The sequence below is a fragment of the Bacillus rossius genome, chromosome 14 (genome assembly GCF_032445375.1).
Source record: "Bacillus rossius redtenbacheri isolate Brsri chromosome 14, Brsri_v3, whole genome shotgun sequence".
Taxonomy (NCBI): Eukaryota; Metazoa; Arthropoda; class Insecta; order Phasmatodea; family Bacillidae; genus Bacillus; species Bacillus rossius.
In genome coordinates this window covers 12,944,969-12,958,273 of record NC_086341.1, presented here as the reverse complement: position 1 = coordinate 12,958,273, position 13,305 = coordinate 12,944,969, and the positions used below count along the sequence as shown (strand labels likewise).

Genomic DNA, 13,305 nt, shown 5'->3' with positions numbered 1-13,305 from the left:
ACTATCTACGGCTTATATCTGGCAACATAGCACGCTGAAACAAAGACAGCGCTAATGGTTTGAATTGTGCTTTGGAAAGAGAGAGTCAATTCCCGTTTGAAAGCATACTGCAATCAGGGGTGCAACAACAAGGGGGGGGGCAAGGGTATTTTGCCCCCCCCCCCTTTCTGAAACCTTGAAGTGGGGGCAAACGGGGGCAAAAAAAGTGCTGTGTAATAAATTTTTAGATAATAAAACTGCTTAAATAGCACCATTTTCCACCTTGAAATTCGAATTTTCCCGGGGGGAAAAGGTATATTGCCCCACCTTTGGAAATTTAGTTGTTACGCCCCTGACTGCAATGCTAACAAGGCTGAGACGCGCTGCATCCCCAAAGCAGGGCTGGGTCAGCTTAAAGAACGGGCCCGGGGGGGACGCGTGTGTTCGCAGCGCCATGCGCATCCTGCTGCTGAAGCTGCCCCGGCCGTGGATCGTGGACGAGAAGAAGGACGACGGCTACACGGCGCTGCACCTCGCCGCGCTCAACAACCACGTGAAGGTGGCCGAGCTGCTGGTGCACCAGGGCCGCGCCGACGCCGACCTGCAGAACGTGAACCTGCAGACCGCGCTGCACCTCGCCGTCGAGCGACAGCACACCGAGATCGTGATGGTGAGTGGTGGCCCCCCCCCCCCCCCCCCCCGTCACGAGCTCTCGTCGTCGAGAAACAAACAGCTTTCGCGAATAACCGCGGTCAAAAGATAGAGCTTGCCCTAGATGATGATGGTTAGTCTCCATCCATATGTAGGTTTTACTGGTGAGGACTCCATGTCATTGGGAAACAGCATTCACAAACGAAACGTGGTCAAAAGATAGAGCTTGCCTAGATGATGATGGTGAGTCTCCATCCATATGTAGGTGTTACTGGTGAGGACTCCGTGTCATTGGGAAACAGCATTCACAAACGAACCATGGTCAAAGAGAGAGCATGCAAAGATGATGATGGTGAGTCTCCGTCCACATGAAGGTGGTCCTCGTCACTAAGAAACACCATTCACAAGCGATCGTGGCCAAAGAGAGATCACGCAAAAATGATAATGGTGAGTGTCCGGCCACATGTAGGAGGTGCTGGTGAGGATTCCTCATCATTGGGAAACAGCATTCACCAGCAACCATGGTCAAAGAGAGATAATGCGAAGATGATGATGGTGAGTCTCCGTCCACATGTTGGTAGTGCTGATGAGGTCTCATTTTCATTGGGAAACAGCTTTCACAAGCGACCGTGGTCAAAGAGAGAGCTTGCAATGACGATGATGGTGAGTCTCCATCCACGTGAAGGTGGTGCTGGTGAGAATTTCTCATAATTGGGAAATAGCATTAACAAGCGCCCATAATCAAAGAGAGAGCATGCAAAGATGATTATGGTGAATTTCTGTCCATATTTAGGTGGTGCGGGTGGGAATTCCTAGTCGTGGGAAACACATATTAACGAGTAACCCTGCTCAAGGATCGACAGCATGCAAGAATAATGACAGTTAATTTGACATATTTGTCACAAAATTTTATTCCATGTGTCGCAGACGACAAAGGCTTTAGGTAGTTGGGAATGTATATGCCATTTCCACGCATTTTGGAGGCGGTTGAGGACGAAACCACGCCGAGGGGCTGAGGAACACATTCCAACAGCATCGACACCACCGGTCCTCCCCATACCCACTCAGCTAACCAGCAAGTGGCCTGAGTGAAAACCCTAAATGCAATGCACTGACTGGCGTCCACTCTAAACCTTCACTTTTAACCTGGGACACATCAATCACTCAGTTTACCTGTGATGCGAATATAACAACAGTGAATACTGTTAAGGCATGGTGTGGATACAGCCGAACATAACATGGTCACGAGCTCTCATAGTGGCGGACTCAGGAATGTTTCGTTTAGGATGGGGGATTAAATTGTATATAGAAAATTCAAAATTTTAACATGTGTGTTAAAAAACTTACATTGCTATCAAACCTAATACACTGGCATATGGGCCTACAGTAGAAGCAGATTGAATGACACGGAAGCAGCACACAGTGATTGCAAGTACTTTTGGTCAGAGAATGCACACACAGAAAAATATCTGTGGCCAAGCACATGCGAAAATAATGAAGGTAAGCACAATTATTTATTCACGGAGATAAAGGCATACAGTGAAATTTTACTATTCGTGAAATTTTATTATTATTGAGACATCACCCGAATTAACTCTGGCCAAGAAAAGACAGCACCAAGAAACCCTGGTCAAGTAGAGATACCATATGGATAATAGTCATGGTGAGTACTATCATCAAGAAGCAATACATCGAGTGATTAATGTTTCTTTGTCCATGGTGAGAAGTCATGGATAGAAAGGTCATGAAAATAACGATGTTGAATACAAATATCCATAGAGGAAGGTACTCAATAGCAAAACTACACAAGGAGAGACAGCACATGAAGGTAATGGTGGCAGGTATAGTTATTCATGAAACTCAAGCACTACTAACAATGGATAAACACCAGCCGCAAGTAAACCCTAGTCATGAGACGATAAGACACTCGGATAATTATAGTGAGTACAGTTGGTCATCAGGAGGCAGCTTACAAAGATGGTGATGGCTTCGAGCTCTCCTGGTCTAGCAGCAATGCCAACATCAAACATCGGTGGAAAGTTTTTTAGTCATTGAGATACAAAACACAAAAGAGAATGGTTGTGAGTACCTACTTAGTAATGGTATAATAAATTGGCTAGATTAATATATGTGGAAACAAATGTTGCTGTGAGTTAATTTTGTGTTAGTTTACACTGAACTTGCCCAAAGATATGATGTAAAAGAGAACTGGCCCTCTGTCGCACTAGAGTATTCTAATTGATAACCTACCTTGTGGCCATTTACATAATACAATTTCGCCACTGGTTGATATTCAAGAAGGGGTGCATATTCTTGTACAATACTTTAATTATTCATGAGATCTTATGTTGAATGATTTTTAGTACCCTGGCCAAGGAGGAATGTCAAGGCTTGAGGTCAATAGCACCAAAATCTTGGCCATCCAACTGGTGATAGCATTACCAGTGCAGCTTTTTGGTATTAGAGGAAGATGGCGATGCATGCGTCTTGTTTTCAGTTAGCTGTGAGGAAACAGAACCTCATTCGTTTAGATTCCTCAGGATCTGGAACCAGTCTTTGTTTATTTAACCAGAATTTTCTCTTCAATATTATTTCCTTTCCTGCAGTAGCAGTGCAGCTTCGTACTTTAACTAGAGAATTGTAGAGGTCACATTGTAAGATGGCAGCAACAACAACTAGTAGATATAAAGTCGCCTGAATGGTCCATTTCTTGAACTGTCACTTTATCTCTCGTTGGAAATGAAAATTGTTATTTGTGTTGGAGGAGCGTTAATCATACATGCGAGATGTTGTCTGACAATCAATGCTTGTGCTCTGGGGAAAAAAGCAGCAAATTCCTCAGGTAACCCATGTCTTTTGTCGTGTTAATATCTCTCATATGTGATAAAAGCATAAGAGTGCATCTTGTTGTACCACAATTGTGGGGGCATCTTTGGGCGAATCTTCTAATGTGAATAGAAATGACCTTAACAATCACGATCCCAAACTTTAAAGCCTGCATTACATGATAGAAGGTTTCATAAAGGATCCGCTAGAAGCTTCCAGCAAAACTGCTAGCCAAACCTCCATGGCAGCAGGTATGGATGTCGCATAATAATGTAATTGCTTCACAGACCACTTGTTCTCTGTTTTTAAAATAAATAATCAAGAAAAATTGAATCATCCAAAATAAATTACCATTTTTAACACTAGGGGCACGCTAACCTTCATTCTGATTCGATCAAATTTCCACCTTCTACGAATCCTTCCTCAGAAATTCTATCTTGACAATTCCAAAAAACTTCTATGAAAAAAAGGGTCAGCGCACGCTAAAGCTTCCAAGGAAACTTCCATCATGTGATAGGTAGGGACACCTGTATTTCGCGAATACATTTCGTGTCAAGGTATTTCACAAAACACTGTAGCTTTTTCTAAGAGTCGGCAAATTGTGAGGGTGCAGCCGTACGGTGACCACATTCTCATCGGCCCCCGTCAAGAGCGGGACGACACCTCTCACCGACCTCAGCCAATAACCACAAGGAGAAAAGCTACAGTATTTTTTTTTAAATACCTTGACACGAAATGTATTCGCGAAATACAGGTGTCCCTGGTGATAGGGGATTTACCCTCTGTATTGCCAGCAGTGCAGGTTGCTAGAGGTCGGGTCTTGTCGGGCCACAGCTGCTGGTGCGCGAGGGCGCCAACCTGAACGTGCCCGACAAGGACGGCGACACGCCGCTGCACGAGGCGCTGCGCCACCACACGCTCTCCCAGCTGCGCCAGCTCCAGGACGTGCAGGACGTGGGCAAGCTGCTCATCGGGCTGGGCAGCCAGGGCGCCGACAAGAAGTCGTCCGCCTCCATCGCCTGCTTCCTCGCGTGCAACGGCGCCGACCTCGCCGTGCGCAACAAGAAGGGCCAGACGCCGCTCGACCTGTGCCCCGACCCGAACCTCTGCAAGGCGCTCGCCAAGTGCCACAAGGACAAGAGCTCGTAAGTTCCGCGTCTCTCCCTACGTTATCCGTGCTTGGGCCGCAGTTTGGCAGCAGGGTTCAGGGGTGAGATTTCAGTTTCGAAAATGTCCCGTATCTCGGTTGGCCTTCACTTCATTAAACTTAACCTACATGAATGGAGAAAAAGTATAGATAGAGACAGGAAAAATTCGCGAATTCATTTCGCGATAGGCTAAAATACAAATAGTTATACCTCAGTGCTGCCTCTGCCATCGGCTCAAAACTCACCTGGATGACTCTGGGCCAATGAGAAACGCCCGACCAAAACTTTATCGAATCACAGGCTGCTACGTTGGGATTTCTCACAAGACAGCAGCCAATGAGTGGGTGGCATTTGACGGAGTGTACGTAGAACTATGGAGTTCATCCTGGAGGTCATTGAACCCGCGAATTTTTCCGGTCCCTAAGCATAGATTTGTGCTGGTATGCACATCTAAACCACCTTCAATGACCCAATGTACTCTGTATCATTTAGAATTATGGGATATTGATGAGTGGCTCAGATGTGTTGCTCGTTCAAACAATGCCTCAGCTATACATACAGCAATTTTCGACCCTACGGTAGCAAACCTTATGGACCAGAGGGCTTGCAGAGCTTTGGGGCCATGAGCCTGCGCTGACGATAGAGTTCTTTCCGATGCCCACAGGGATGAAAGACATAATTAATTTAGAATACAGTAATAAAGTTGGAATTGAATTTAAAAATTACACTGAATGCATTAAAAAAAAATTATAGTTATCGGAATGAGAAAAATACTAACCCAAATTATAAAATAGTTACAACCTCTGTCTAGTCTCTGCATCAATCCTGAATCTCCACATCTATGTTTGAAAATACATTTTTATACCTGTGTTGGATTTTGAATGTTAAAATCACTTACCTTCATATTGTGGGGTTTCCCAGGGTGCTTCGATATCCCAGACTCGTTTGCTACGTCCAGTCCCCAGTCTCAACTCGTTGTCTCTAATGACCGAGGTGTCGACGTGAGACATCAACCTGAAGGAGGTTGGAAGGCATGTACGGGTTGTGGTCGTACTGGTGTTAGAGTGTCTGGTAGTGACCGGCGCCTTTGAATATATATATATATATATATATATATATATATATATATATATATATATATATATATATATACTGTATAGAAGTCGCGAGTGGTAAGGATTTACTCTACGTTTTTCAGGAGCGTATGATGAGCAGCTTTGGGAACTTCACCGCTGCAGGGTGCTGCCGTAACGCCCTGTATCGTCTTAGGTTGTTATTTGCACGTTAGAGCGCAGCACTGTCGCCCGCTGTCATTCCCCCCGCACCCCCCACCAATCATTCACTGCAGCTCAAGGTCGTTCAACGGGAGGGGGAAGGGGTGTTCGAAGAGTTCGACACTCGTCCGCTAGGGGGCCACCGCAAGTCGATGATGCCCTAGAGATGGTGGCGATTGCGGCGGTGAATTAACCGATAACCTCAAAACCGTATTAGAAATTTTTAACCTGGGCTGGCGACTTCTATACAGTATGTATGTATATTCAAAGCCGGCGCTGCTGCCCGCAGGAACCAGATAGAGCCCCGCCGCCCGGACGGACAGAGCAGCGACGACCTGGTGACGCTGGACGAGTGCCTGGTGTGCTCGGACCTGAAGCGCGACACGCTGTTCAAGCCGTGCGGCCACGTGGCGTGCTGCAGCGCGTGCTCGCCGCGCGTCAAGAAGTGCCTCATCTGCCGCGAGCCCGTCGTCGGCCGGGTCAAGGTGGGGGCCCTCCTCAACGCTATACCTCATTTTGCCCTTCCTTCCCCTGGTGGGACCTCAGTGGTCGGGTACATCCTCCTCTCGCCGGGGGTGATCCAGGTTCGCAAGTGTGACCTTGTCACGAGGTGCTACATCTTTATCACCACTCATCGTCTCTGATGACTCCGATGTCAACTATGGGGAAGCCTACAACTCACGTAGTTTCGGTTCCCTGCAAGAATTTCCTAAGGTTTCCGAAGTTTTGCGTTTTGGTATTAACGCCACTTCAGCCGCTAAATAGGAAGTTTCAAGCATGTTGTGACTGACCTAACCTAACTTAACCCTTTGATTTTTTTAATTTCAATTTTTGAGAGAAATCAGAAGTTGCACGAAAGTGGTAGGGAACCGAAACTACGTAAGTTGTAGGCTACTGGTCAACTATGGGAAGCCTAATTTGTACACAGAGTTGAGACCCTACCCAAACGCACCCGAAGGGTTCACCTTCGGCCAACTTTGTTTTTTTTTTTTTGCAGACTCATAACAACACTGCCATGTTTGTGGAAAAACACTAAATAATAATACTGAGGTTAAGTGTTTAGTTTGTTCAATTTTTGTCATAAGTTTTATGTTAGTGCTTTGACACAATATTGTGTTTACAATAAATACATGGGTTATAAAATAATTTTTTATTGAGTTAGGCACTAGAAAATGATTTCCGTTGCATGCAGGTGATTGTTAGAAATAGCTTTCGGTAATCGTTCCATATCACATATCCAAGATTTTCCCTTGATCCTGAGGGCATGATCCTGTAAACATTAATACTGTGGTACATGACACTTGCTGTTTTAATTTAGTATGCCGAAAGATCCTGCACTTAACAAATACCTGTGATATAAAAATGTATTATGATATGAAGTGCATAGAAAGAAAGTGTATTTTGTAATCAGCTTAAGATCATTATTCATTGTTATATCACAAGTATTTGTTATGTGCAGGATCTTTCGACGTACTTAACTAAAACAGCAAGCATCATGTACCACAGGATCAATATTTACAGGATCAAGTGATCAACTTGGATACGTAATACATAACTTTTACCTAGCTTTCAGAGTTGCGTTTAAATAATACGTGATATTTATCATCAAGTTTATTTTTTTTTTTTTTTTTTTTTTAGTTTTTAAAGTTTACCATAGGTTCACATAATTTTTCCCTATCAAATGTCCAAATTTATCCCTTCGTACTGTGCTACAATACTAATTTGTTACGTCTAAAGAGCATGGCCATAACAAATACTAGAACATCACTAAACAAACAAATTATCTCAGGTTTGGTGGAAATTATTTCCTTTGTATGTGTTTTACATTCATATATAATTGTAATATCACAAGTTAGTTTTGGTCAGTTTCTTTCAATGTACCAAATCAAAACATCAAGCAACATGTACCACAATAACAATGTATACAAGATCATGCCATCAGGATCAAGGGATAAATTTTCTGTGCCATGTTAACATTGAACTCCATTACCATCATTCCGGCACATTTTGTTAAAAGAAAAACAAAAACACGAAGTGGGCCGAAGGTGAACTTTTCGGGCGTGTTCGGGTGGGTCTCAACCCTGTGTACAACTTAGGCTTCCCGACCAACTATATGGTAATCCCTAATTCATTAAATTTTTTTCCTGGTGACTAAAAACCATTGTGAAGGCATGACACTATCTTCTTTAGAGCCTACGTCTGCATATGTCTTTGTGAAATATGGACATCACATGTCAGTTATGTTAATAGGTGGATATTATTTTGTTTCAACAAGTAAATATTTATCTGTCTCAAGGTTTTGAGTACAACATGTGGAATTCAAAATTGTTAAAATATTTTTTATAATACAAACTGTAGCTCATTTGTGTGAAGGAAATTTGTAAAAATTGAAGGTTTTATATAAACACTCTTTTTCAGAATAATAAGTGATTTAGGTGACCACACTGTGACTTGAAAAATCTTCATGCTGAATTTTGTTTGGTGGTGTGATGACTGACATGTCAAGGCATGTTGAGTCAGATGTGAGAAGATGGTAGATGTTTATAAAATTAATTTTGATGTTGTTGAGACCATCATGAAAGTTCATGAACATGTGAAAGATCCCAAGGTTCTGTCTACTGCACAGCCCTAGCTAGGAGGCACAATTTTTTTTTGGAAATATTTCTGCAATGATTCCAAAATACAGTGAAATTACTTCTATGGTTTGAATTGATGATAAACTCTCAATGAATGTTAGCACAGTCTTTTTTTTTTTTTTTTTTATGCTTTAATAGATTGTGAGTCAACAAGTTGGTGAGCAAAGATTTACTTAAAACTTTAATCAGAAAAAATAAAAATAAATTTTTTTTCTGAAAAGCTGTAAATGTATTCATTTTATTTTTGACATATTTTTATTGTAATGATTTTGTCACTCCCCTCCACTTTTTTTTAGTTTAAACAGAAGTAAAAATTGTGCACATATCTAGCATGTAATGAATGCATGGGATTGCTTTATTATATTTGCAACCTCAACAATTAAGCTTAAATATATCATTTTGTTACTTTAGAAATTAAAATTCTTTACTTTTGAAATGAAACTACTTTACAGCCAGTGGGGTAAGTCAGGACTCAATAGGAGCGTAATGAAAGTGCAATTCCCAGGAGTGGGGTGATCAATGTAGAAGTGATAAAGGGGGTAGGTGTGAATAACAAACAATAATCATGGCAGTATAAAAATTTTAATAATTCATAACAAAAATGTTTAAAATAAAATAGGCATGTGTTCAAAGAACACAAACATTAAATATAAATAATATAAACGAGGCCTTGAGCAAAAAAAAATCAGATAAATCTGTTACAATTTTTGCATGGCAGTGTAAAAACCATAGTTTCAGTTTCATGTAAGATATTAAGTGCTCATTTACTGCACTCTGTAATTAACATGAAAGACGTGCTTCTTTCTTGACCTATCTCCATTTTGCAAATTGTGGTTGATTGTTGTTTCTCCACAGCGTATTGCTGTAACAAGCGGGTGGTTGACTCCGCTACAGATTTGTCACGACGGTGCCTCTTCCCACCCCAATCCCTGCCAATCGCTCCCCTTCCATTCATCTTTCACAGTGAGTAGCAGTTGGCCAATCTCTTTTTCCTGATACTTTGTTACAGAAAGCTGGGTATCTGGGAGCATACAGCAGGAGTGTGTGCAGAATTTCATTTCAAGAGGGGAGGATAAAACCCCTTTTCTTTGCATGCTGTTTTCTATTAAATTATTTTTTATTTGTAGGTGGGAATAATAGGTTTTTTTTTAAAGTTCATGGGGGAGGGGTGATATATATCCCCCTGTCCCCCCCCCCCTCCAATATCCCCACCTGTCTACGCCCCTGGCATACAGGAAGTTTACGTTTGTTCGGCTCACATGTGCTTATCAATTTTTTGTCATGTTTTGCAAAGAGTGAATATTATGGTGTTACTCTTTGCATCAGACTTACAATGTTTAAATATTTGTGGAATGCAATATTGCTCGGTTCAAGAATTATTCCTTATCATTGGTTAGATAGATGAAAAAAAATTTCAAAAATTTTGTTCATTAAAATATCAGCTAAGATGAAATTTTGTCATCAATTTTTATTGCTAGCTTTTTTATAAGTATAATTACTGACAGGGATACTTTGGTTTGTCTTAGGAAGCTAACATTAACTTGTTCTAATGTCTATGATGAATAACTACGTAAAAATTTGTAAGATTTTTATTTTTATTTTTTTTTTCCCCAGTTTTATTGAATTATAAAGCTAGTGTTTTTTATTTACTTAATGCTGTTTTCTTTGGTTTTATAATTCACTACTTTTATAGCAAAAGGGTTTATTTTACCTGGGGAAGGGAAGATATGTTTTTAACTTTGACTGCCAAAATGTTATAACACTTAATCTTTGTCCACACCATTTTTTTTTATTCATCTCCATAAAAAGTGATATTTTACATATCTAAGACAAACCACACAAATTACATAAATTAAGTATGTGTGACTTCAAAAGTGGTGAAAATAGAGATAATATCTCTGTTTCCTTCCTGTTTGAATCTATATCATAGGTGTTTAAGGCCAGTGTCACTACTTCAAGGTCATGTTTATGTAATTAAGAGCCCGTCTACAATAGTCCAAACCTGTGCGTGGTCCGTGTCCTTATCCGAATGTGAGTGACGTCACATTGTCTCACCGAAAACTGCCCTGTCCACAATTGCGATGTCCGAATGTATTGATTTCTAAAATTGGTACCAGAGCGCAGTAAATGTGCCAAACCAAATGTTTTTGTTTATTGTTTTGATGCTTTGTAGTTTGAGATTGAACTTATGAAAGTTATGTTAGTTTTCCTTCAATAATAAAAACAAACACCACGTTTTCAAACGGGAACCGGAAATTCAAATATCGTGAGTGTTCTGTTCTTTTTCTGTGTCCGAAGTATACAGGTTGGGACAAAAAGTTAAAATTGACGAATGTCTTCGGACCAGGTAGGTTCGGACCTTCACCCACTTGACGCATGACGTCAGAGGGTCACGTGAACCAATCAGCGACGAGTGTCCTTCAGACACAGTTTAGGACATTGCTATTGTAGACAGGCTCTAATAGGGACAAGATTATATGGTAAATTGTGATAAAACTGAACTAACACTGAAAAGAGTGTCAATACACCTTATAACACAGATTTGCAAGTTAATACATCATTTAGTACTGAAATGCTGCAACTAAAATCACATTAATCAGCATTAATAATCAAAATTTAAACTTTATGACTAAGCCTAATCTTTTAATGTAATAAATTGAATTAATGCAATTTATTTAGCAGAATGTTTTGTGCCAAAATGTACGTAGCAAAAAGATTGGAAAATGTTTAAGTTTTATTTTATCTTGCAACTGTATTAGTAAATAAATTTTACGTTATTGCAGCGAAAATTTTTTTCAAAAACACAAATACTGCAAATTTATTTTTATTGCTCCGAGTAGTTAAACATGCTTAGTAAGAATTATTATATTGTAAAAGTGCAGTATATGATATCCGAAATAATGTTTCATATTTGTTTATTAATATGCTACATTTATGAATCAACCAAATTAAAAAATTAATAAAAACAATAACACCATTTTAAAAACAAATTCAGCATAAAAATAAAACCACATAATCTTGTCCCTAGTAATTGTTGGTTTTCCTGACATTTCGGCAAGTCTCATTGGAACCCTCTTCAAGCAAAACATCAATTGAACAGACGTGGCTTCAAGAATTAGGCATAGCCTCCCTGATCGCAGACTTGACATGGGCGTCGCAATCGGGGGAGACGGGGGGGGGGGGACACTTCCCACCCAATAATAAAAGTCTTCAATTTCGTCCCCTCCAATAATATATTTAGTTTTGTAGTTATATTAAAAATATGATTTCTGTGATACAACCCATATGTTGCGCATGGTGCATTTAGTCCAATCCTGGTAATCTGAGCACTGTGTTTTTACAAATTTGTTCTCTGAAACTATTTTTTATAAAAAATAAATTATATATTGCAACCAACTAAAATTAGAATATTTAGGAAGAAAAATGCCTAAAAACCACCTTTTTGCACCTTCTAACCCCAAATTTTCCTGGGGGAGGACCCCCAGCTTTTTTTCCAGGGGATGGATATTCCTTAACAACTAAATCAATTGCAGTCCCCCCCCCCCCCCCCCCCAAAAATATATCCTTGCGACGCCCATGGTCATGAATACGTCCATCCGTGCAGTCTGAGAACGAGTGGTTGAGGTTGTGTGTTGTGCCTCGCAGATCGAGGAGTGCCTGGTGTGCTCCGACAAGAAGGCCTCGGTGCTGCTGAAGCCGTGCGGGCACATGTGCGCCTGCGAGGGCTGCGCGGCGCTCATGAAGAAGTGCGTGCAGTGCCGCGCGCCCATCGACCACATGGTGCCGTTCGTCGTCTGCTGCTGGAGCGTCAACAACTCCAGTGAGTCCCCGGGCACACACTCCTGATTTAGACACACAAACAACAGGGAAAATCTTTTGTTAGACATTTTGATTGTAATTTATATTCGAAAAATGAGTGGTTAAAATGGTGTAAAAAATGTTCTCGACTAGTGTGAAAAATCTTGTCAAGTTAATTTTTGTGTATTCAGTAGTGTTGGTGTTGGAGCGAGCTGGTGTAATGGTGCATCTTTGAGCTCTCACCAGGAGAGAAAACCCGTGAGCTCGCATCCCAGTCCGTCCAGCCGACTGTCCATCCACACATGTGTCTGTCCGTCTGCCCACCCATCCACTCATCAGCCCGTCCATCTCTCGGCCCATGTGTTCATTTGACTACCCGTCCGTCCGCCCGCCCGTTTTTTCGTCGATCCGTCCGTCCATTGTGGTCATTCATCACGGTTTCGGTTTTCCATGGGTGTTACTGAAATCATTCAGACATTTTCTGGAATGTACTAGTATGTAGTAACGCCTGCTGTGGGTGATTCTTCTCTATTTTCTGTCTTCCATGCAGTATTCGGCCATCTCAAATGACCTCATTATCAAAATAAAAATCCGAAATGAATAAAAATTAAATAGGGTAAAATAAGATAAATCAGTGAAAATTAAGAATGGTCATAGTGTGAAATATTTCATATTATAAATATTTTTTTTCTGTTGGATAGTCCACTAATGTATAAAACTAATGTGGTTTTGAAAAATTAAAAATATTACAGCCACAAAAAAAGAACAAAAATTTATATGTACAAACACTAATTTACCCAAACAGGGTAATTTGAAGTTATAGCTCCAAACCCAATTTCATTCATGTTAAAAATCTGAAAAGAAAATATTTTTTGTATCATTGATAAATGTATGTATAACAACATTTTGGTGTAAATTAATTTGAAAATGCCTTTGATGATTCAAAAGTTTCTATATAAAATTTATAATACACATATGTGTAGTTAGGCACCA

The 13,305-nt window shown here is 40.7% G+C and overlaps 1 protein-coding gene across 2 annotated transcripts in view; it reads left to right on the top strand.

Annotated features, from left to right (window-relative positions):
* Nucleotides 1–13,305, top strand: part of LOC134539166 (E3 ubiquitin-protein ligase MIB1) — a 1,057,197-nt gene that overhangs the window by 1,031,518 nt on the left and 12,374 nt on the right. For both annotated transcript variants that reach the window (XM_063380944.1, XM_063380945.1), the window contains exons 12-15: nucleotides 430–649; nucleotides 4,291–4,601; nucleotides 6,168–6,363; nucleotides 12,160–12,334. In XM_063380944.1, coding sequence (XP_063237014.1) covers nucleotides 430–649; nucleotides 4,291–4,601; nucleotides 6,168–6,363; nucleotides 12,160–12,334 — 902 coding nt within the window. The remainder of the gene's footprint in view (nucleotides 1–429; nucleotides 650–4,290; nucleotides 4,602–6,167; nucleotides 6,364–12,159; nucleotides 12,335–13,305) is intronic.